Here is a 26206-nt window from a genome sequence, read left to right on the forward strand (position 1 = left end):
GTCGGACACGACTGAGCGACTGAACTGAACTGACCTTAATTTTATTGAAGAGATTAGTAGACTTTTACCACAACTTTTTTAAATCAAAAAATTTTGGAAAAAAATGAGTGAAGATCCTAATATTAAGGGAAAAAAAGACAAAGAAATGGACACTCTTATGTAGGTTGTACAGCCAGCCTACAGAAGAGAATTGCTTCTTTTCACCTTGGTTTATGAGCAGATAGCCTATGACCTTAGTTTCAGTGTGGCACAGTGATTCATTTGTACATAGGTAGGTAGATAGATGGATAGACAGATTCTTTTTTGGATTCTTTTCTTTTTTAGGTAACTAAAAATTATCGAATATAATTCCTTGTGCCATACAATAGGTCCTTGGTTATCTATTTTATATCTATATTTATACTACTATAAGTATATAGTAGTATATATTTGTTAATGTAAGGTTGGTTTTAATTGTGCCCTTTTCCCTCTTTGCAAGGGCATTTTGAATTGGCACCAAATTCTGGAAGGCCCCAAGGGTCTTGAAAATGCTCGATTTGGTTCAGCAATTGCAGCTCTTTCAGACATCAACATGGATGGCTTTAATGATGTGATTGTTGGTTCACCTTTGGAAAATCAGAACTCTGGAGCTGTGTACATCTACAATGGTCACGAGGGCATGATTCGCTTGAGGTATTCTCAGGTAATCCATAGTTTTATGGTGATATGTTTACATCTGAGTATCATTGTGTTAGAGCTAGAGAGTATCATGTGGACCATCCAATCCATCCCTCTTACTTTATAACCTAATTCACTTATTCATCAGATACTTAGTGAACCTCTACTGTCTGTCAAGCTCTTTCTAGGCTCTGGGAATACTGTAAAGAACAGGACAGTCAAAATTGCGCTTTGTATGGATCTTTCATTCTTGTGAAGGAGACAGAGGGAAAGAAGATAAGAAAAATATTCCAGAAAGTAGTAAATGATAAGGAATTTAAAAAAACCTAAGGAATAAGCTTTCAGGACTAGGAGGTATTAAGTATTTGAATGAGTGACCAAGAAAACCTCACTCAGAAGCAGCTTTTGAGAAAAGATCTGAAGGAAATGAGCTAGAAGAGGAGTCAGGACCCAAACCTGCATCTGTTCCTTCTCCAGTTCGCTGATCTCTCACTGCTTTGAGCTGGCTTCTTATTTTATTGAGAGATTCATGCTGGTTTGTTTTTTTTTTTTATGAAAATGTGGCTACAAGAATAATAAACAGATCAGATAAGCTATGAAAAATCAATGGAATTCTGTGGAGAATAGAACAATCTGAGAAATGCCCATAGAAAGAATATACCAAGGCAATGTAGATGCTGCCTTTTTTCTGTTTCAGTTGTCACGAGGTATAATTTCATCTCAAACTTGCTCTTTTAGAAAATCTTGGGATCCGACAGAGCCTTTAGTAGCCACCTACAGTACTTTGGGAGATCCCTGGATGGCTATGGAGATTTAAATGGGGATTCCATCACTGATGTGTCCGTGGGAGCCTTTGGACAGGTCGTTCAACTCTGGTGAGTCATTGAGAGCCAGACACAAACTAGTTAACGAACACATGGCCTGCTAGTAGAGCAGATTGCTTTGCTAGTATTGTGAAAATGTCACAGGCATTATATAACACTCTAAGACATTTGTATGTCATAGTTTGCATAGCGGAAGGAGTATGTTTTTCCTGGTGGGAAAAAAAATGCTTGCTTAACATTAGAACCAAGTCTCTCTCTATATAAAATGAGCAGAAAAAGCATATTGAAAAGATAAAGCTCTTGAAATGGTATTGAGGATATTTCTGATTATTATCTTTTTATGACCTCAACTTGTAGAAAAGAATTCTCACAAGCATGCTCTAAAAATACTGAATACCAAGACCACACAAGTGAAGTACAACTTCTCCTGTGGTTAAAAGGTATTTTTTACAATTATTAGTCATAAACAAGAAGCCATTATTTAGGTTTAGCTGACCTCTCATTGACCTCAGGAGGAGTTGAAGAGCAGGCGGGAACAATAAGGGATTCAAGAGCCAAGTGAGCAAGGGCAAAAATAAGTATATTGGGCTGGTGAAGGAAAGGAACCAGAAAGAAACTGAGAATTCTATCAGGAGTCTCCAAGAAAATATAGTTATCATGTCTGTTGAAAAATATGTTTTAAATGTGCAAGTATGTGCAGAACAGAAAGAAATTAGGTATTGAGTAAATCATACTCTGAGTTCAATGAAACTATTTACAATATCTCACTTGTGCTTTTAAAGGATGAAATGCATTGTTTATCGTGCATCATTTTTCTTTCAATGCACGACAGGCAGGTTGTTAGTTTGTCCACCAGGGGTTGAACCTATGCCCCTTGAAGTGGAAGCATGGAGCCTTAACCACTGGACCACCAGAGAAGTTCCTTAGTGCAGAGGTCCCCAACTACCAGCCCATGTTAGAAACCAGGCCACACAGCAGGAGGTGAGCAGATGAGGCTTCATCTGCCATTCCATCACTGGTGTGGACCATCTCCCTCCCCTCTGCAGTCCGTGAAAAAATTGCTTTCCACGAAACCAGTTCCTGCTGCCAAAAAAGTTGGGGACCACTGCCTTAGTGCATCATTTTAATGAAATCTTCATGTGGAAGAAATTAAACTCAAATGTAATATTTAAGGCTTTGAAAAAATATATTTACTGAATAAAATAAGTTTAGAGTAGCATTAGAAAAATACAAGGTGTGATGACATAATTATGTGGCTGCTTTGAAACAATTTTTTAAGAAATCATACCTTTCAGTGAACTTCACGCTTTAGCCACCTTGGTAGATCTCAGGCATGGTAGGTTATATACTTCCTATACTGTGACGTTCCCTTTTAAGATAGCCCATGATGGCCAAACTTTTTTTTCTTTGAAGGTGGGTTTGATTCATCTAAAAAGTCAAGACACAAGGAGTCAAATCCATTTTTTGAGGGGACCAGTTAAGCTAGGTTATAAAGCGTCTGCCTGCAATGTGGGAAACCCGGGTTTGATCCTTGGGTCGGGAAGATCCCCTGGAGAAGGAAATGGCAACCCACTCCAGTATTCTTGCCTGGAGAATCCCAGGGACAGAGGAGCCTGGCAAGCTACAGTCCACGGGGTCACAAAGAGTCGGACACAACTGAGCAACTTCACTGTCTGTCTGTGTGTTAAGCTAAGTTAATGCTGTTTTGTGGTCACATTCCTACAAGGTGATAAGACTAGTTTTTCTGGGTAGCTTCCTGAGAATAATTTTTTTTAAACATTGGTCTTTCAGGTCACAGAGCATTGCTGATGTATCTGTAGATGCTTCATTCACACCAAAAAAAATCACTTTGCTCAACAAAAATGCTGAGATAAAACTTAAACTCTGCTTCAGTGCTAAGTTTAGACCTACTAATCAAAACAATCAAGTGGGTGAGTAAACCTGAAATAATCTGCACAAGAGATAGGTTTGCTTGCAGAGTTTCAGTTCTGATGTAAACTATGCTTGGGATATGGAAACCAAAAGAAATAAGGGTCTTGCAGACACTTGAATTGCCACATATTTGAGGTGCCTGAGAATGGTTAATTAGGTGTGGAAGGTGTTTTAGACCTTTCTCTGTCATCCTTAGAAGGTCACATTCTGCTGCAAAAGTCATGAAATCAGTGACATAATTATGGTCTCTTCCAGTCTATCCTTCAAGTTTCTCTTACACATACCTTCCTAACGGAAAACCATGGACACATGGAAATTACACTGAACCTGAGTCCATATTAGATGAGTCCTCTGTGAGTTGGCTATGCCATAATATAGGTAGAGTGTGTTTAGTATGAGGATCAAATATTTCTATTCTTGAAAATTTAAGAAGCATGAAATAATGAGAGAGAAAGTATAAAACAATGTATAATTTGTGCCCAGTGTTTTACATTTTCTAAATAATCCATTTTGTGAACTGAGAACTTTCAGATGTATTAGCAGGGTTTAGAAAAGGCAGAGGAACTAGAGGTCAAATTGCCAACATCCATTGGATCATAGAGAAAGCAAGGGAATTCCAGAAAAGCATCTAATTCTGCTCCTTTGACTACACTGAAGCCTTTGTGTGGATCACAACAAACTGTGGAAAATTCTTTAAGAGATGGGAATACCAGACCACCTTACTTGCATCCTGCAAAATCTGTACACAGGTCAAGAAGCAATAGTTAGAACCTTATATGGAACAACTCACTGGTTCAAAATTGGGAAAAGAATATGTCAAGGCTGTTTAACTTCTATGTAGAGTACATCATGTGAAAGGCCAAGCTGGATGAATCACAAGCTGGAATCAAGATTTCCAGCAGAAATATCAACAACCTCAGATATACAGATAATACCACTTTAATGGCAAAAAACAAAGAGGAATCTAAAAAGCCTCTTGATGAAAGTGGAAGAGGAGAGTGAAAAAGCTGGCTTGAAACTCAACATTTAAACAATGAAGATCATGGCAGCTGATGCCATCACTTCATGGCAAATGGAAGGGGAAAAAGTAGAAACAGTGGCAGATTTTATTTTCTTGGGCTCCAAAATCACTGCAGATTGTGACTATAGTCATGAAATTAAAAGATGCCTGCTCCTTGGAAGAAAAGCCATGACCAACCTAGACAGCATATTAAAAAGCAGACATGTCACTTTGCCAACAAAGATCCATATAGTCAAAGCTATGGTTTTTCCAATAGTCATGTATGGATGTGAAAGTTGGATCATAATGAAGGCTGAGCACCAAAAAATTGATGCTTTTGAACTGTGGTGCTAAAGAAGACTTTTGAGAGTCCCTTGGACAGCAAGGAGATAAAACCAGTGAATCCTAAAGGAAATCAACCCTGAATACTCATTGGAAGGACTGATGCTGAAGCTCCAATACTTTGGCCACCTGATGCAAAGAGCTGACTCATTAGAAAAGACCCTGGTGCTGGGAAAGATTGAGGGCAGAAGGAGAAGGGGATGGCAGAAGGTGAGATGGTTGGGTGACATCACCGACTCAATGGACATGAGTTTGAGCAATCTCAGGGAGCTAGTGAAGGATAGAGAAACCTGGTGTGCTGCAGTTCATGAGGTTGCAAAATGTTGGACATGACTTAGTGACTGAACAATAACAACAAATAATCCAGTGAAGTGAGGGAAAGTCTGAAACATGACCTATTGGCAGGAGAGAGTAAGGAAGACTGCGGGCAGCCTTACTCTCTCTGGATTGGTCCAGTTGTCTTTGGCAGCCTGGCTGAGGTCCTACATGTCCCTGCAGTCTTTCTAACCACTGCATCTCACCTCCATCTCTCCTGCTCCAATTATCTCAGTTCCTTCAATATGTAGCCATTGATTTTTAGCACTTAATCCTTTTAGCACTCTGCATCCTTTCCATCAGAATTTTTTAAGTTGTAGTATAGTTGAATTACATTGTTGTATTACTTACTGTTGTACAGCAAAGTGACTCAGTTATGCATATATATCCTCTCCATTAGAGATTTTGGCTCTAATTTTCAGAAACCTGTCAGTCAGTTCAGTCGCTCAGTCATGTCCGACTCTTTGCGACCCCATGAATCACAGCAAGCCAGGCCTCCCTGTCCATCACCAACTCCCGGAGTTCACCCAAACTCACGTCCATCAAGTCGGTGATGCCATCCAGCCATGTCATTCTCTGTCATCCCCTTCTCCTCCTGCCCCCAATCCCTCCCAGCATCAGAGTCTTTTCCAGTGAGTCAACTCGTCGCATGAGGTGGCCAAAGTATTGGAGTTTCAGCTTTAGCATCAGTCCTTCCAATGAACACCCAGGACTGATCTCCTTTAGAATGGACTGGTTGGATCTCCTTGCAGTCCAAGGGGCTCTCAAGAGTCTTCTCCAGCACCACAGTTCAAAAGCATCAATTCTTCGGTGATCAGCTTTCTTCACAGTCCAACACTTACATCCATACATGACCACGGGAAAAACCTGTAGTTCTTTCTTATTCAGTCATTCAGTCGTGTCTGAGAATTTGCGACTCAATGGACTGCAGCACGCCAGGCTTCCCTGTCCTTCACCAATTCCTGGAGCTTGCTCAAACTCCTGTCCATTGAGTCAATGATGCCATCAACCATCTCGCCTTCTGTTGTCCCCTTCTTCTCCTGCCTTCAATCTTTCCCAGCATCAAAGTCTTCCCTAATAAGTCAGCTCTTTGCTTCAGGTAGCTAAAGTATTGGAGTTTCAACTTCAGCATCAGTCCTTTCAATGAATATTCAGGGTTGATTTCTGTTAGGGTTGGTATAGCTATTTTATTAGGTGGTGAACAAAGTAAAGGGTAAAAATATAGAGGCAAGTTGTCACAATTTATAGAAGAAATAAGAAGCCTAGGAACACAAAGTTAGATTCATGTCTTAGCACGCCTTCCATATTTCCTATTTTTCATATTCATCTGGCATTTTTCCTTTCAAGTGTTCAAACACTGACCCAGCTCTGAGTAGCACATTTCACACACCTGCCTTTTAGCACATCCATCTGAGTAGCCATGAGAGTTGAGTCAGAAACCATTACTTTCTAAACATGAAATGGCTAGATGGAATGTACAGCATGGTGATTTTTGTTAATAATACTGTATCTGATACAGTTATTGAGAGACTAGATTTTAAAGGTTCTCACCATACACAAAAAATTGTAACTTTGTAAAGTGATGGGTATGTTAACTCACCTTATTGTGGTAATTATTTTGCAATGTATAAAATCACTACATTGTATGCTTTAAACTTAGACGATATTATATGTTGATGATATCTTAATGAAGCTGGAGGAATAAAACATTAAATATAAAAAGTTAATTTGGGAAATCTATTAGTTGACAGAAGTGATGGGTAGGTAACCTCCGCTGGCCCTGAAGTGCCGGTTTTTCCCAAGCATCTTCCTCCCAGTTTTTGACTATACGTCTCCTCTTCTGTTACCACACACTTGAAAGGCATTTTTTGCTTTCAGAGAATTTTATTCCCTTCCACTTGTTGTCGAGGATCTCTCACCATTGGGCACCTTTCCCTTTGAATCCTCTTCTTGATGCCTTAGGTTCATATGGTCATGATCGTTTGTCACTTACTTGCCTGGCAATGATAGTGTGTAAGACAGAAATCCCACCTCTGTGACTTTGAAAAGTCAATTTATAAAGCTTATGACTTCTATTATTTATTGCACTGGGTGCACACTCCAGTTTGAAGTCAATAACATAAAAAGGATTATCATATTGCCTATGTAACTATGTATCATTTTGGAAAAAATGAAATATTGTCCTTGCCACATGTACTAACTTTGTGCTAGCTACCATCACTTCCCTGCCATTACTTTTCTTTTGTGTTATTTTCAGTACTTATTTGTAGTTATTGATTTTTTTGTATTTTATCTTTGTTAACCTCATGAAGTATTCAGAGCCAGAAAAATTATAAATCACTTCTAGCAGATATTTGAAAGGTCACATGTAGAATGCTTTTGGAAGTATAGTCAATCTTTAAACTCTTGGAAGTACTTCAGTTCAGTTCAGTCGCTCAGTTTTGTCTGACTCTTTGTGACCCCATGGACTGCAGCACGACAGGCCTCCCTGTCCATCACCAACTCCCGGAGTTTACTCAAACTCATGTCCATTGAGTCGGTGATACCATCCAAGCATCTCATCCTCTGTTGTCCCCTTCTTCTCCCACCTTCAATCTTTCCCAGCATCAAGGTCTTTTCAAATGAGTCAGTTCTTTGCATCAGGTGGCCAAAGTATTGGAGTTTCAGCTTCAGCATCAGTCCTTCCAGTGAATATTCAGAACTGACTTCCTTTAGGATAGACTGGTTGGATCTCCTTACAGTCCAAGGGACTCCCCAACACCACAGTTCAAAATCATCAATTCTTGTAAATAATAATATAGAATAATCCTAAGTAATGCAGTTGATGCTATTAATAGTATCAGATCTTCTCAGTGTTGGGTGGGTAGCCAACAGATTTTATTGAAAGTTCTGATAGTTGGACATTAGCTACTGACATCAGTTTTTATCACATGTTTCCATGTCCCTAGGTTAGTATTATTATCTCTGTTTTATAGATGAAGAAATGGAGGTTCAAGAAGGTTAAGAAAATTGCCTAAAGCTTGTCAATGATGAGATTAAGATTCAAAACAAGTCTGTCCAATTCAACACTTGTTATTGCAATGTAACATGACTTTCCCAAAGTAAGCTTTTGGAATATGCAAGGTGCTGTACATTTCCCCTTAGAGTATCTAATTTAATCCTCAAATAACAGTGAATCCTCTAAACTGCATAGAAATAGTAGAAAAATGGGGTCTTGTTTCAAAATTACTCAAACTTTCCTTCTGACAATGCCCTAGCTGTGTGAACTGAGGTGAATTATTTTGAAAAAAGGAATAATATTCTATAAATTATCTGAAAAATAGGATAATAATATCCATGTTCCAGGTTTATTGTAAAAGTTATATAACGTTTAAGAATGTGTTCAATTGTAGGTACTCAATTATAATACCTTTCCTTTTCATGTCACCATGTTATGGACAATAAAATTGCTATTTGAGGAAAGAGTTTGACCAACTTCATTCAGTAGATTTCCTGGTGGCAAGTCTACTTTTCCTTCCACTGTATCAAATCACATTTCTTTGAGTCACATTTCTTTGTATCCACAGTCAATGTACATCATACCAGAGCTGCAGTTACAAATATCACAGGCTAGCCATGGTTCACAGTTCATCAAAAGGAAGACTGGTTTTTGTTTTCTTGTAGTCAGAGACTTAACCCAGTGAGACACGATAAAACAGGAATGCCTTTTCCTTAAAAATGTATTTCTAATGACATTTCTTTATTATTTTTATTATAGCCATTGTGTATAACATTACAATTGATGAAGACCAGTTTTCATCCAGAGTGATGTCCAGGGGGTTATTTAAGGAAAATAATGAAAGGTGCTTGCAGAAGACCATGATAGTAAGTCAAGCACAGCGCTGTTCTGAGTACATCATCCACATACAGGTGAGCCTCAGAGTCATCTCTTTTATCACCTTTCTTTTTAAAGACTAATGACTGGTGAAAGCCTGAATTGGAGGCTTATGAGTGAGAAGAACCCTTGCTCTTCTAATTACTACTTTTTTTTGGTCTATGAATAAGAGTATATTTCCTTTACAGTAATCTATATGGTTAGATGCTATTATGTAAGTTAGTTGCAAGTAAAAAGGCTAAAATAAGATTCTTCAAGAAATCAAAGACAGTGCTTTCTTAAATGTTTAATAGGAAGAACTTTTGGTTGACAATAAATTTTATATTGACATTTTCATATCAGGAGAATATTTATTTTTAAATGATTGAAAAGGATAACTCTAATTGCCCTTTCCATTTTTGGATTTAAATTGATACAGGTGAAGGATGGTAGATTATGAGGTAAAAATTCTTTGCTCTAATCTTATGCCATAATTACTACAGTTAATTCTCCCAAGTAGAAGAAGTGCTTCTCAGAAGAAAATTTCTAAAAAAGCTTATCTTATAAATTATATGATTATTTCCCCCCCAGAAGCCAGGTTATGGTATTTAAAAGTATAATTTATTCAGGAAACTATTTTTATAAGAGCTATTTAAGAACTTTTGTAGAATGTGGTTCTCAAAGTTTAAGATGCATAAGAATTGCCAAAGAAACTTTTTAAAAATTGGTATTCTGGAACCCCACCCTCCTCAGAAATTCCCTTCAGATCAAGTGAATATGTCTCAGGGCATCCCCAGACATTTCTCAAGTAGATGGAGAAGTGCTAAGAGTTGAACAAAAAGTTGGATGAACTAAAATCAGTTCAGTATTGTTCAAGTTGAAGGGTTCTTTTTGTGAAGGCCTAGACTTTTTTTGTTGATAATGTGCCAATTATACAGCTTCTTTAAAGGAATAAAAGCCAGATTCCATTCTCTCTTATCCTTGTGCTAAGTTGTGGGTCAAATTAAACATGTAATCCATTGTGGGGGAAGTAAGACAGCCAGGATGTGGTATAAGTATGCATATATATACACTGGAGAAAGAAATGGCAACGCACGCCAGTATTCTTGCCTGGAGACTTCCATGAACAGTGGAGCCTGGCAGGCTACAGCTCATGAAGTCACAGTGACCAAACTACTACATATGTATAAATACATCTCATACTCTCACCCATGTGTACTTGTGAAGTTTTTACAAGGTGTGTATCATTGTGGTCAGCTGAGAGGTTCTGTCCCAGGTAACACTATATTTGCTATCAATACCAAAGTCCATTCTATGCCAACCCTGCAGCCGAGGATACATTTCCCTGTAGTCAGGAAGTCACTGCCCCTGCCTCCCGAACCCCTGTCCAAAGGGATCAAGACAGAAGTCCTGCTGAGATAAAGATATCACTCCTAAGAAAAGGAAAATTTGATTTTTAGTGCTTACTAATGTACAGGCTGTGAAGAAAGCTGATTGCCAAAGAATTGATGCTTTTGAACTGTGGTGCTGGAGAAGACTCTTGAAAGTCCCTTGGACTGCAAGGAGATCCAACCAGTCCATTCTAAAGGAGATCAATCCTGGGTGTTCATTGGAGGGACTGATGCTAAAGCTGAAACTGCAATACTTTGGCCACCTCATGCGTCAAGTTGACTCACTGGAAAATATCTGATGCTAGGAAGGATTGGGGGTGGTAGGAGACAGGGAAGACAGAGAATGAGATGGCTGGATGGCATCACCGACTCTGTGGACATGAGTTTGAGTGAACTCCGGGAGTTGGTGATGGACAGGGAGGCCTGGCGTGCTGTGATTCATGGGGTCGCAAAGAGTCGGACATGACTGAGTGACTGAACTGAACTGAATGTACAGGCAATCTTCTTTCTTGAAGAAGAACACTAGATGGTGTTTGCAGCCCTGTTTTGGCATTATTTTCATTGTTCAATAGACAGGAAACCTCAAAAACTAGAAGCAGCTCAGACCTCTTGGAGCATTGCAAATCCTCCACCATCTTTACTAGAGACAAAGAGGAACTGTCCTATTTATAGCTGGACAGTGTTGGTTTTAATGCCTGCTAAATGATATATGCATCATCTTCTTCATGCAAAAGAACACTAACAGCTAGGCTAGAAATTGAGGAGCTTAGTTTCGAGTATGGGAAACACTTTTATCTGGTTTTGTAGACTAGAGACTAGGAAGGGGAGTCCCCTTGTCCATTCCTGACAGTGAACCCTGGGCACTTTCCCTTCCAGGTCATAATATTCTCTTCCAGGGATTTGGTCAGGACACCTGTAGATGCCAAAAGTCTTGGTAGTAGGAATGGGAAGAACATGGCCAACAAACCAAGAGCTGTGGGATCTTCTGAGCACTGCAAACTGGATATCTCACCTAAATATTGATCATTACTTATATAAATAATGAAATGACTAATGAGTTTACCCAAGAATCACTGCTTCAGATTTTTACTGAACCCAAGTTTTGAAGTCTCTTAGAAGCAGAGAGGCTAACGGCAGACTTAGGACAGAAGTAAAGAAGCAAGAGCCTTGAAAGTTCAAAACAGAGCTACTCTGCATGACTGAGAGTGGACTGTGTGTTTAATTGTGAGGACATGTGTGGTCATTTTCTTGTTTGAAGCTGCCGTGCCCTAATCCACTAACTCTGTGTGTGTTTAGGAGCCCTCTGATACTATCAGCCCTCTGAATCTGTGTATGAACATTAGTCTGGAAAACCCTGGCACTAACCCTGCCCTTGAAGCCTACTCTGAGACGGTCAAGGTCTTCAGTGTAAGTATGGCTTGCCTTTCTTGGAAATCCTGACTAGTCAGTAAAGTTTCAGTCACTGCCTTAGTGTTTGGAAGATACTTAGGACATAGCCTAAGTTGGTAATTTTCTAATTGAAGTACAGTTACTTCTATGGAAAGTTCACCAGCATGTAAGTTCCATGGAGACGGGGATTTTGTCTTCCTTGTTCCCTGCACTGTGAGTAGTGCTTGGCCTGCCACAGGCTCTCAGGAAATGTTTATTGAAGAAATATATAACAATAAAGGAAACACCTTGTGTTCATAACCCATTAAAAAAAAATAAAATGGTGCCGGTACCTCTGAAATTCTCTGTTTCACTCCATACTCTATCATATCCACTTTTATCTTGTGCCCCTAGATAGCACACACCATCCTGAATTTTGCATTTATCAATGTTTTTCTGATGTTGCTAAACATGTATATATTCCTAAAATATGGTTCAGTTTCACAAGGTTTTGAACTTTATATAAGTGGAATGATACTATTATGTGTTCTTCTACAGTTTGCTTGTTTAACTCAATAGCAAATTTCTGGGATTGTTTTTCTCATTTTATTTTTGTAGATCCCTTTCCATAAAGACTGTGGTGATGATGGAGTTTGCATTTCTGATCTAGTTCTAAATGTTCAGCAGCTGCCAGCTACTCAGTAAGTTTTACTGTAAAGCGCAGTGAAAATTGTAGAAATAAAAGACATGTTAGATTACTTTATTCAAGTGATTGTGTATGGAAATTTTTTTCAACAAAAGAAACACCATAACTCCTAAACATCCTTAAAATCTATATTTCAAAGTATCTAATATACTTAACCAAGGAGGTGAAAGACTTATATACTCTGAAAACTATAAAATATTGATAACGGAATTTGAAAATAACCAGAGAAATGGAAAGATACCCTGTGCTCTTGGATTAGAAGAAATAATATTGTTAAAATGTCCACACCAAACTACAAATTTAATGCAATCTCACTCAAAAAATCCATAACAATTTTTACAGAACTAGAACAAATAATTCAAAAATTTATATGGAGCCACAAAAGACTCCACATTTTCAAAGCAATTTTGATAAAAGAAAGAACAAAGTTTGAAGTATCTTCAGGTTATGCCTTAAAGCTACAGTAATCAACAGAGCATGGTTCGGGCACAGAGCAGACATATAGATCAATGGAACAGAATAGAGAACCCTGAAATAAACCCATCTACTTATTGTCAGTTTACCTACAACAAAGGCGAGAATATACACTGGAGGAAAGACGGTCCCTTAAATAGTGGTGCTGGGAAGACTGGACAACTTCATGTAAGAAGATAAAATTAGAACATTTTCTCATACCTAATACAGAAAAAAATGCAAAATGGATTAAAGACCTAAATACAAGACCTGAAACCTCAAAACTCCTTGAAGTAAACAAAGGCAGAATACTCTTTGTCATAAAGTGTAGCAGTAGTTTCTTTGTCTCTGTCTCTGAAAGCAAAAGAAATAAAAGCAAAAATAAACAAGTGAGACTTAATTAAACTTAAGAGCTTTTGCAGAGCAAAGGAAACCATTAACAAAACGGAATGATAACCCACTTGAATGGTACAAAATATTTGTAGATGATATGACCGCCAAGGGGTTAATATCCAAAATATATAAACAACTTGTACAACTCAATGTCAAAAAACCAAAAACCTGTTTTAAAAAATAGGCAGAAGACCTGAATAGACATTTTTGCAAAGAAGACATATAAGTGGCCAACAGGCACATAAAAAAATGCCCATCAGTGCTAACCATCAGAGAAACGAAAATCAAAACCATGATGAGGTATCATGACATTTCATACCTGGCAGGATGGCTGTCATCAAAAAGAACATAAGTAACAAATGTTAGTGAGGATGTGGAGAAAATGGAACCCTTTTACACTGTTGGTGGGAATGTAAACTGGTGTAGCCAACTATGGGAGACAGTATGGAGGTTTCTCAAAGAGCTAAAAATAGAACTATCATATACTCTAGCAATTCTACTCCTGGATATGCATCCAAAGAAAACAAAAACACTAATTCAAAAAGATAGATGTACCCCTATGTTTATAGCAGCATTATTTACAATAATCAAGGCATGGAAGCAACCTAAGCGTCCATCAATAGATGAATGGATAAAGGAAGATGTAACACACACATGTATATACATATTTATGTATACACGTTTATATATAATGGAATATTACTCAGCCATAAAAGGATAAAATTCTGCCATTTGCAATAATGTAGATGGACCTAGATGGTATTTTGCTTCATGAAATAAGTCACAGAAAGACAAACATTCTGTTTCACTCATATGCTGCTAAGTCACTTCAGTCGTGTCCGACTCTGTGTGACCCCATAGACGGAAGCCCACCAGGCTCCCTCGTCCCTGGGATTCTCCAGGCAAGAACACTGGAGTGGGTTGCCATTTCCTTCTCCAATGTGTGAAAGTGAAAGAATCGAAAAAACAAACGTATATAACAAAACATAAATAGACTCACAGATAAAAATAATAAACTGGTAGTGGGCAGAGGGAAGGAGGAAGGGGCAAGATAGGTGTATGTAATTAAGAGATTCAAACTATTAATATTATATAAATGTAAAATAGATAAGTAACAAAGATATATTGTGCAACAGAGCAAAATATACTCATTATTTTCTAATAACTTTTAATGCAGTATAATCTATAAAAGACTCAATAACTATATTGTATACATGAAACTAATATTATAAATCAACTATACTTCAATATAAAAAGTGTAAATTTCAATTTCTCTCATCCATATAGGAGTAAGCACTAAGAAATATAAAACCACTTATATTTGGATGGTGTCTTTTTCTGCAATGTAATTAAAAGCAACAAAGAAGAAAACCCAATAGGATTTATTCATTCATTGCCAATATTATTTTACTATGAAGATAATTTGTTATTAAGCAGTTTTCTCAATCTCTCAATAGTAAATCCAAAATTTATTTTTTAAATAAGTATTTGAATGCTGACTTAAAAAAAGAGAACAAAATTATAATGACTGTTTTTTCTCCTTTTTACTGTTAACAGACAACAACCCTTCATTGTCAGCAACCAAAACAAAAGGTTAACATTTTCAGTAAAACTGAAAAACAAGAAGGAAAGTGCCTATAATACTGAGATTGTTGTTGATTTTTCAGAAAACCTGTTTTTTGCTTCCTGGTCCATGCCGGTATGTGAAGGCACTCTGGTGTTAACTGCTATTTTTTTTGTCAATTACTGTCTTCCTTCTACTCAAATCTCCAGGTCCTCTGTGTTTTCTGAAGAAACTCCTTTCCCCTCAACATGATCAGTCTTGACACTTGTGGCTCCCAACTAGTTAAACTGCTTGAGAACATAGCCTGGCTGTGTATCTAGACCAGTTCGGCTTCATGGCTTGGATCAGATTTTTCCTTTGACCTGACACTTGGCAGTTGTAGCCAGACTCTACCGTAAACTCTCCTCAAGCCATCTGTGTGATGAGGCTGCCGTGGAACTTCACAGATGCTGGGAGTTGCACTTGCCCTCAGAAATTAGAGTCCCACAGCTCAGCCCAAGCTTTGTAACCACAGGTCTTGCTGCTGCCAAGATAATGCATTCCAGTGAGGTCAGTTAATCATGTTGACTTGATCGCTATACCAGGAACACACTTGACCATGAATGCCCCCCTGGTCCCTCCTCTGCCACCAAGCAGTGAAAAGGAGAGAAGGGAAAAGCTGAGATTTTTCCAAATTCACTACTTGATGAAAGGATTTTAAAAATGGTTTCATCCAGTTTCAAGTCATTGTGAACTTAATAGATTTAGTGTTCTACACCGATTCTGACTTTAGTGTTTAAATTTCTTGTGCCAAATGACAGCTTCGTATTTTAAAGAGAAGAAACCTGAGGAAATCTAAAGATGATTCTTCTAAGTTATTTAAAATATAAACAAAAGCTATATTTTATTTGCTTTTCTCTTTAAACTGCAACTTTCAAATATATTGAGAGGTATATATTAAAGACAGCATTTCTAAATAGTGGATTAAATTTATTTTGTGCTTCTGAAATATAATATATGATTTATTTCTGGGGGAAATTTCAGTATCTGACTCTGTTTTATTGGGTGGCCTGTCTAGTAATAAAAATAAATGTTAGCCATCTGGACAATACATAGAAGATTTTCAAGTCTTGGTGTGAACACAACCTTACTGCTAAAATGACTAGGTGGTTTATATTTCTTTTGGCACATATGTGCATGAGTGCACATACATACAGACACTGAAGAAGAATTGATCATTGTTTCTCTGGTCTCATTCAGGTTGATGGGACAGAAGTGACCTGCCAGATTGCTTCATCTCAGAAGTCTGTTACCTGCAATGTGGGCTACCCTGCTTTAAAGAGCAAACAACAGGTACAACTTCCATTTCATCCCCAAATCCATGCTGGCCCCTTCTCATCATTGGTGTTAATTCACCAGTGAACTATCTTTCTTTATTAAGTGTCATCATTTGAGAGGCACCACAAAATAGTTGGCTGCATATTTAAAGGAAGTTTTTAAATATCTGCATGCTTTAAGTTATTAATAAAAGTGGCATTTCCCTCTGTGAAATTCATTTCCAAAGACACATACAACATAGAAAGTTTTTTCTGAACACATTGACCAATACCAGTCAAAGTGCTTTACACATAGTCACGGATATATCATTTGTTAACCCCTGGTGGTAAGCAAATTTTACATCAGCACACAGCCTTCAAATTCAGACAAGTATTAGTGCCTGTGATATGTATGGTGGTGGTGGTGTAGTCGCTAAGTCGTGTCCAACTTCTTTGTCACCCCATGGACTGTAGCCCGCCAGGCTCCTTTGTCCATGGGATTTCCCAAGCAAGAATATTGGAGTAGGTTGCCATTTCCTTCTCCAGGGGATCTTCCCAACCCAGGGATCAAGGCCGGGTCTCCTTTGCAGGCAGATTCTTTACTGACTGAGTCATAGGGAGACCTGCTTTATGTATTTGTTAAGTAAATTCAGTTCTATTCTAAAGGTGAGGCAAGGTTGAAAAATACATAGATATTCTACAAATTAGAAAGCTTAAGTTTCATAAAATTCAGAATCAAATGGGACTGAGTTTTCTTTTATGAGACACTTTTTTTTCGTGTTGGTCCCTGAGTACAAAGCATCACAGAATTGATGAATTTTCATTTTGTGTATAGGTGACTTTCACTATTAACTTCGACTTCAATCTTCAAAACCTTCAGAATCAGGCCTCTATCAGTTTCCGAGCCTTAAGGTAAAACATGATGAAGTCGTGAATTGATGAAAAGTGGCTTTTCTAATATTTCTCTTTCAGTAATTTCCTAATATTCCTTTCAATAGTGAAAGCCAGGAAGAAAACATGGCAGATAATTCAGTCAACTTAAAACTCTCTCTGCTGTATGATGCTGAAATTCACATAACAAGGTAGGTGAAACAGTGGGGAGCCTATGATCGCAGCTCACAACACATTTGGTTCATGACTAAAGAAGTCCTCTATATGCTCATTCTTTACTGGAGAATTTGAATTAAAATGTTTCCTCCTTGTCAACTAAAACAGAAGTCCAGGGGCAAACTGGTCCCTAGGGGACTCTTGAGGGACTCTTTAGGTTTACTGACTAAAAGCAATACCAATACCAGAAAGACAAAGGGATAATTGTCTGTCACATGCCAAGGAGAACTCCCCTGCAGGCCCTTGGATGAGCTGTCAAAGCAGAGCTCTCAGGGCCCCAAGGAGTTGCCACCCCTTCCTTCCCCACACCTGTGTCCTGCTGTCCACATGAGATCTCAAGTGGTAGCCCCACTCCTGGACATCGAAGCCCCGGGCACAAATATTGAATCTAGTCACAGAAAATTCCTGGCACAGTAGACTAGAGGTTTCTTCCAACCAGGATGAAATGAGGCATTTTTCAAAAGAGGTCATCCAGAAAGAAATGCGTTATTCCACTTTCTTGCCTGTCCAAAGCAAGCAAACCTGAGAGCACCGGCCAAAACAGTACCACTTGATACCTATTATCTTGAGTTGTTCAGAGAGACTGGTGTCTTGCGAGGTGAGTAACTTGTAGACACCACAGGTGCTGATATTATCACCTTCATTCCCACTTAGTGAAGTGGGTTCATGGGTACAGACACATTGCGGCCCAACTGTGCAGGTACAGAAGTCCCAGATGAGGCCCACCTCCAAGCCTGGGAACCAGAGTTCTCAAGCTGCTGAAACACTATGGCAGCTTTGCAGCACAGATCAATGACCCCTGGAAAACACGCAGCAGCATATCCCAGGGAGCCAGGCTACGAAGTGTCCAGTGACCGCAGCTTTCTCTAACATCACTGTAGCCCCTAAAAGCATGGAATATGTGGATCATCCAACAGATCCCTGAGCAAAAACAAAAAGGAAAATATGTCATTATGTCTAGAGCTCAAGACACATGAGCAAAGATGAAAAGAATGCTTCTGTATCGAGTGAGTTGCAAACGGCAAAAGCAGAAACTGTATCTCAAGTCATCCATCCCTGAAAAATTATTCAGTAACTACAGATTTCAAAGGGCTCTCAGCTGCTAAAATAAGTAACTGAAAACAGCTGCAGTCAAAGAGATTGCTAGCACCACATTACCTAAATGTTTTCCTTCCTACCTGTAATGCTACTTTCTCATCCTAAATGCTTTTTGTTAATAGAGCCTTTTCATCATTCCATTCCCCCACCATGGCCAATGTTTTATTTTGAGATGAAATAAATATAATATTGAAGTGGGACTTCACATTTACTAAATTTTATCTATGTATTTTTTGTGATGGCAATTTGGATTCTCAGACATTCTGATTTTAAAGTATATCATGCAGTTAAAAAAATACGGAGAATTATCAAGAATAAAGCTAAAGTGGTTCCTAAACTTACCATCCAGATAATTTGCCTTAATATCTCTTTAAAAAGAAAGATGTTAAATGTGCATGGATAGAAAACCCAAACATCACGGAAAAATGCACGATGAAGAGAAATCATCCCTCCGATCTCCTCTGGTCATTTTGTAATGACTAATTTGGCTGTTTCAGAATATTTTCCAGATACAAGGTCTATCTATCTACTAGGATATATCACATACACACACACACGCGCGCACACATACACACACACAAGTTTACTTACTTTTTGGGAAAAAAAAAGTCCTACCCAATCCCAATTATTGAGTATATCCCTTAGGAACCGTTTTGATACTATATAAGTGTGCAATTATATCATGCAAATATGATGGGTGGAAATAGATGACAGTAGAATTTATTTCTAAAACAGGATCTGCCCCACTATAGCTAACTGCTAATATAAATATATTGATCAGTATTTAAGTAACTGACGGAACCCTTAAAGAACAAATGAAAAAATGTTGGATCTCTTTAAAATGCAGAAACAGAGCATATTAATCAGTTTAAAAACTGGCCATACATAGGGGCTCACACAAAGATCTGAAAGGCACATACAGCCAGCCTTTCTATTTTATTTTTTTATTTAATTTTTATTGGAGTCAGGCTTTCTGTTTTAAATCCCAGTCAGTTTTCCCATTTTCCATGTAAGGCTGACAAATCATTATTTCCTCTCATAGGCATAACCTTGACAAATACTACATTTATTTAAGTCCCTTTGACATATTTTCCTTTTGAGAATTTGGGGGAAAATTCTAAGGCATAAAAGAGAAAAAGGCAAGATTTTCAGTAAAGAAACTAAAGGACTCTACCTTGAAAATATCCAGTCCAATTTTTTTTTAGGAAATAGAATCAATGTATTATAATTAGGATAAACTGTCTGATGGCAATAAATATTGCTTCTCAGACTCCTCCCCCTGCTATCTGCCCTCTACCCCCCAAGGAAGCTGCCCTGGTTGGAATTCAGCCTCAGATTCCCAGAAATGAGTGAAGAGAAGGAATGGTATTCAGTTACATTTCAGTCTGGGTGGTCCTGTGCGGGTTCCCTCAGGCCTGGTCATTCTTTCACTTGCAAACCCTACTCAGCAGCCCCAAGCAAAGACATTCAGTTGGGCCATTACCTCTAGGTCTAATCTAATAACAAAACTCCTGAGTGAGCCATCTTAGAAGTGGTTTCTGTGGTCAGTGGTGGAAACAGATGGACCTACTCCAATTCAGGCCAAAGCGTCAGAGTTGGCTTAGAACTAAGGATTGTTGTCATTGTTTAGTCATAAAGTTGTGTCCGACTGTTTGCAACCCCATGGACTGTAGCCTGCCAGGCTCCTCTGTCCATGGGATTTGCCAGGCAAGAATACTGAAGAAATAATAAAATATATACCCTGTTTCGTAGGCATGCAGTGATGAGTAGTGCAGGAGCTAATGTCTGATGTCTTATTATTGTATAATATTTCAGCCATCATACCAAGTGGAAAATCCTCTGCCTTAAAAATCTGTTTATCCAATCAATAAGGACCAGGTGTCCACTGTATTAACACAGCAGTCAATATAATAGCAATCTTGCGAAGCGTTTCACCACAAGTTCTAAAGTAATACATTTGTACTTATTTTAGAAACTTACAACTGATATATGTATCTATATATACAACTGATATAACACAAAGAATCTTAGCAGAATGATCATAAAGGGATATGTTTTGAAAGGAACTTGTTTTGGCCTTAGAAATGTATCTGTTCAGTCACTCAGTCGTGTCCGACTCTTTGCGACCCCGTGGACTGTAGCCTACCAGGCTTCTCCATCCATGGGATTCTCCAGGCAAGAATATACTGGAGTGGGTTACCATTTCCTTCTCCAGGGGATCTTCCCGACCCAGGGATTGAACCCGGGTCTCCCGCATTGGAGGCAGACGCGTTAACCTCTGAGCCACCAGGGAAGCCACTAGAAATGTATACTGGGCCTTAAATCCATAACAAATATTTGTTTTCCTTTAATGTTTTGTACCTAAATGTGAATTCTTTCACTTGTAACATAAGCTAGAAGATACATAAGTAAAAGAAATCTTAAACTTCAAGAGCAATAGCATAACTAACATATTCAGCTTTACAAATATCCAACAGATCTACCAACATAAATTTTTATGAAGTCTCCTTGGATGGGAATGTCTCTTCTGTCATGCACAGTTTTGAAGATATTGGTCCAAAATTCATCTTCTCCATTAAGGTTGGTGCACCTGTTATAAGAATGGGAATTCAGGAGAAGGGGGTGGCAGGAATGAGGGCAGGAAGAGAATAAGAAAGTAAAATGAAGTTGAAATACGCCAGTGCTTCTCAAATTTCAGCACACATTACGATCACCTGAGTCTTGACAAACACATATCACTGGGCTCCATCTCCAGTAGTTCTGATTCAAAAGGTCTGGGGTGGCCCTAACAATGTGCAGTTCTAACAAGTTCCCAGGTGATGTGGATGCTTCTGGGCCAGGTGCCATGCTTTGAGAACCACAAAGATGGGTCATTGATAAGTAAACAGCTGGGCTTTGTATTGATACATAGTTTTGTATCCAAGGTAAGGGATAACTGGTGTATTCTGAAAGCAAATGTTGAATATTAATCAACAGAGTATTAACATAAAGCTACTACTGTGGACAGCAGTCTCTGGAATATAATGCCAATTTTTGCTTGGAAACCACTTCTGTTTGAGAAGGTCACCATTTGTATACAAATATTTACTTCATACAGTCATGCTAAATAGTATACAAAATATTTAAAAATCAATTTTTATTGGCTATTAGTTGGTAATTATTAAAGTTTGTTTCCAGTTATATAAAGAGGAATGAATTTGTGAGAGAATATTTTATAATGACATTACATAAACTTTGTTCAATAAAAAGGAAAGAATCCATCCACTAGCCTGTCATTTTATTTTTGTACATATTCTACTAATCTGTCAAATGGTTACAACTCTGTAATTTGGTGATAATTTATATTCTTTAAAAAGTCCTTAAAGGAATCTTGATTTGTGATCCAGATTTATGGAATTTATAAAATGTGCATGGTATTTGGCAGTTACTTCTTTAATGAAACATTTAGTCAATTAGTAGTAACAATAAAATAATATTCAAAGACATATAATAAGTATCAGCCTTTGTATGGTATGCTTTATATATGTTAACCCATTTAATTCCCAGATCAGTTATGAGTTTGGTAGGATTATTATTCCTCTGACCGTTCTTTAAAATGTTTAACCCCAATAGGGCATGAGCCCTGAACAATTAGGACAGACTTCCCACCAGTGAGAGCAGAGGCTATACCTGTGCATGGCTACTGAGTTGCTGACTTTATTTTACAAATGAGAAAACTGAAGCATCAAGAAGTCAAGTATCTTGCCTAAGCCCCACTGCTGTCAGGGGCAGAGTGGGACTTCATGCCCTGACAGGCCGAACCCACAGATGGCAGGTGTTTTTAACCATCTCCTAAGTCACAAATTATGTACCAGCCCAAATCATAGATGTTGAGATTTTAATGAGAGGTAAAACACAAGGACTCAGAGTCCATAACGTAGTGACTCACTTTCACAGGGACTCCATCTAACTACTTAATAGTCGCCCATCATCAGCCCTGAGGTTACTGATCACTTTCCTTGAAATGTGTGTCTGATGTAGCAGCAATCAGAATGTGTTCTTACCACACAGGTAACAACAGGAAGTGTTCCGGTAAGCATGGCGTCTATAATCATCCACATCCCTCAATACACCAAAGGCAAGAACCCGCTGATGTACCTGACTGGGGTGCACACAGACCAGGTAAGGGCGGCCACATTGCCTATAAAAATGCACACCTTCCATGTGGAAACACGCCATGCGGTGGGGGTGATCATGGCTGCCATCTTATAGATGAGGAACGGAAAAGGTAATCCCTCTGCACTCTGGGTGCCAGTAAACTAGCAGCTAATTTCATATTAGAAGCAGGACATTGTCATCAGAAATGCCTGAGTCTAGGGATTTACAGATAGCAGAAATTATCATTAGCACCTCGTTCTGATCAGGTGAAGATCTGATTTTGTCAGAGCCCTGTTCGTAAAGTTAGCTGGCTGGGAAGTAAGCGGTTGAACCCATGGTGGGAGGGTAGTTGGACCACACAGCTGCAGTCAGTAGCTTGGTTTCAAGCTCTCAGCCTGGGGTTTTGTCCAGCAGTTATCCACCCTGGGTGCTCATTTAATCACCTGGGTCGTTTTTCAGATCTGTGTGACGCCAAGGCCTACCCCAGGCAATTATACCAGAATCTCCAGGGCTAAGGCACTGGTGTTTTCCTTTAGGATCCATCCATGTAGTTCTGACATACTCTAGCCAAACCCTGTGGTTAGCCCTTAGCTAATGCTACAGCAGCATTACTTCTATGATGGTCATCGATGACAACAGGCAAGCAAAAGCCTAAACTGTTCCACAGGAAAGAACTCGAGTGAAATCACTCATAGTCAGTTGTTATTGCAGATTTCTTACATCACACATGGACTGTTAAGAACTGGCGCCACGCTGTCCAGTCACATCAGAAGGATTTGAATACTTCAGAATTACAGTAGTGATGTACAGAATTGTGGCCAGGTCAGCACAATGAAGGGAATCCTGGGAGTCCTCCCCTGCCCCAACATGGGACAACAGGATTTCCTAACAAGTTGAAACATCATAAACCATCTTGCTTCCGAAGACCAATTTGATGTCCTTCTTTGTAGGCTGGTGACATCAGTTGCAAAGCCGAAATAAATCCACTGAAAATAGGACAGACGTCTTCTTCTGTATCTTTCAAGAGTGAAAATTTCCGGCACATAAAAGAATTGGTAAGGACAGGTTAATGGGGTGAAATTTTCCTTGGGTGATGCATTGTTTTACCGGGAAATTGGGGCACTTCCTTTTCCCTGCCACCACACATGTGGGACAACTTTCCCATTTTGCCTTTGATGGTCTGTGTGAATCAAGAAAATATACACTCAAATCCAGGTTATTGGCATTATCACTTATGCCATTATTATAATTTCATGAAATCAAAAGGACCCCATGTCAAATGAGTTTTGTGTCGTGCATGTTGGAAACACTGCAAAGAGCTGGGGGGGTGCTGGACATGTATGTGAGGTAAAGCCTCTCTCACCTTCTCCACAGAATCACTGATGTCTTTATTGAGCTGTTAAATTCGACTCTCTGATGACTCTGCTCTGCTTTCCATATTTGATCATATCCTGCTGCGCAGCTATATGCCACTTTCTTTGGGAAAGAGGCTTGTCTAGTGTCTAGCATGGTGCTTGGCACATTATTAAGTATTCAAATACATAAACATTTAGCAAACAGTAAGGTCAACCCAGATGTTCAAGCAGGTTTTAGAAAAGGCAGAGGCACCAGAGATCAAATTGCCAACATCCGCTGGATCATGGAGAAAGCAAGAGAGTTTCAGAAAAACATCTATTTCTGCTTCATTGACTATGCCAAAGCCTTTGACTGTGTGGATCACAATAAACTGTGGAACATTCTGAAAGAGATGGGCATACCAGACCACCTGACCTGCCTCTTGAGAAACCTGTATGCAGGTCAGGAAGCAACAGTTAGAACTGGACATGGAACAACAGACTGGTTCCAAATAGGAAAAGGTGTACGTCAAGGTTGTATATTGTCACCTTGCTTATTTAACTTATATGCAGAGTACATCATGAGGAACGCTGGGCTGGAAGAAGCACAAGCTGGAGTCAAGATTGCTGGGAGAAATATCAATAACCTCAGATATGCAGATGACACTACCCTTATGGCAGAAAGTGAAGAGGAACTCAAAAGCCTCTTGAGGAAAGTGAAAGAGGAGAGTGAAAAGGTTGGTTTGAAGCTCAACATTCAGAAAACAAAGATCATGGCATCTGGTCCCATCACTTCATGGGAAATAGATGGAAAAACAGTGGAAACAGTGTCAGACTTTGTTTTTTTGGGCTCCAAAATCACTGCAGATGCTGATTGCAGCCATGAAATTAAAAGACGCTTGCTCCTTGGAAGGAAAGTTATGACCAACCTTGATAGTATATTAAAAAGCAGAGACATTACTTTGCCAACCAAGGTCCGTCTAGTCAAGGCAATGGTTTTTCCCGTGGTCATGTATGGTTGTGAGAGTTGGACTGTGAAGAAGGCTGATCGCCGAAGAATCGATGCTTTTGAACTGTGGTGTTGGAGAAGACTCTTGAGAGTCCCTTATACTGCAAGGAGATCCAACCAGTCCATTCTAAAGGAGATCAATCCTGGATGTTCATTGGAGGGACTGATGCTAAAGCTGAAACTGCAATACTTTGGCCACCTCATGCGACGAGTTGACTCACTGGAAAAGACTCTGATGCTGGGAAAGGTTGGGGGCGGGAGGAGAAGGGGACGACGGAGAATGAGATGGCTGGATGGCATCACCGACTCTGTGGACATGAGTTTGAGTGTACTCCGGGAGTTGGTGATGGACAGGGAGGCCTGGCGTGCTGTGATTCATGGGGTCGCGGAGAGTCGGACACGACTGAGCGACTGAACTGAACTGAACTGAAGGTCAACCTCAGGGCTTCCCAGGGGGCTCAGTGGTAAAGAATCTGCCTGTCAAGCAGGAGACGTGGGTGCGATCCCTGGGTTGGGAAGATCCTCTGGAGAGAGAAATGACAGCCCACTCCAATATTCTCACCTGGAGAATCCTAAGGACAGAGGAGCTGGTGGGCTGCAGTCCACAGAATCGCAGAGAGTTGAACATGACTGAAGTGACTTAGCACACATGTACAAGATCAACATCAGTTCTCCTCTGTGAACAACGTGGAAATTCTCCTGTTTTCCTTTAATTGCAATTGTTTTATTTCATAAAGGATGGGAAAACAGGAAACTAGGAGAATGAAACAGTTTAAGCAACTATAGTGTAATTACAGTGTAAATGTGGTCTAAATCTGAACAGAGGTATGTAAAAATGCCCAGGAGAAACTCACCTCAGTGTATGTCAAACTATGATACCTCTTAGAAGTTTCCATATTTTTGTGAAAATGTTTGATTTTATAAAAATGGCAACTTCCAATATAAAGCAAACAGAACATAAAAAAACTACAAAGAAGAAACTAAAGTTCTTTAGAAATCTAACAGCTGATCACTTAATATTTACTGAACATTCTTCTTTATAATCATTAATCTATAAATAGGCACATGTATACTGTTACATAAATGGAACAAGCTACCTTTTTTCATTGCCAATATATCATAGATCTTTTAACAGGGTTTTACAGTAGTTTTAGGTTCACAGCAAAATGAGTTCAAATTACAGGAATTTCCCATATACCCTTGCCCCCACATACCCACAGCCTCTCACACTATCAAATCCCTCCTATTAACACATCATAATTACCCAAAGGCCATTGTTTACATTAGGTTTACTCTTGATGTGTAGTCTATGAGTCTGGACAAATGTATGACATGGATGCATGATTATGGCATACAGAATAGTTCACTGCCCAGAAACTCCTTCGAGCTACACCTATTCATCCCTCTCTCCCCACTATCCCTTCCTTG

General features: G+C 39.0%; 1 protein-coding gene across 4 annotated transcripts in view; it reads left to right on the plus strand.

Moving 5' to 3' along the window:
* The window catches only part of ITGA2 (integrin subunit alpha 2), a 112131-nt gene that overhangs the window by 75206 nt on the left and 10719 nt on the right, over positions 1-26206 (plus strand). For all 4 annotated transcript variants that reach the window (XM_055422064.2, XM_088827684.1, XM_055422065.2 and 1 more), the window contains 13 exons: positions 479-682; positions 1396-1532; positions 3273-3412; positions 8828-8979; positions 11611-11721; positions 12301-12383; positions 14792-14933; positions 16038-16130; positions 16929-17005; positions 17092-17175; positions 20776-20878; positions 22349-22459; positions 23386-23490. In XM_055422064.2, coding sequence (XP_055278039.2) covers positions 479-682; positions 1396-1532; positions 3273-3412; positions 8828-8979; positions 11611-11721; positions 12301-12383; positions 14792-14933; positions 16038-16130; positions 16929-17005; positions 17092-17175; positions 20776-20878; positions 22349-22459; positions 23386-23490 — 1542 coding nt within the window. The remainder of the gene's footprint in view (positions 1-478; positions 683-1395; positions 1533-3272; positions 3413-8827; positions 8980-11610; positions 11722-12300; positions 12384-14791; positions 14934-16037; positions 16131-16928; positions 17006-17091; positions 17176-20775; positions 20879-22348; positions 22460-23385; positions 23491-26206) is intronic.

The sequence above is a fragment of the Moschus berezovskii genome, chromosome 18, assembly GCF_049115385.1.
Source record: "Moschus berezovskii isolate FMDL1 chromosome 18, NW_MosBer_1.0, whole genome shotgun sequence".
In the NCBI taxonomy this organism is placed as follows: Eukaryota; Metazoa; Chordata; class Mammalia; order Artiodactyla; family Moschidae; genus Moschus; species Moschus berezovskii.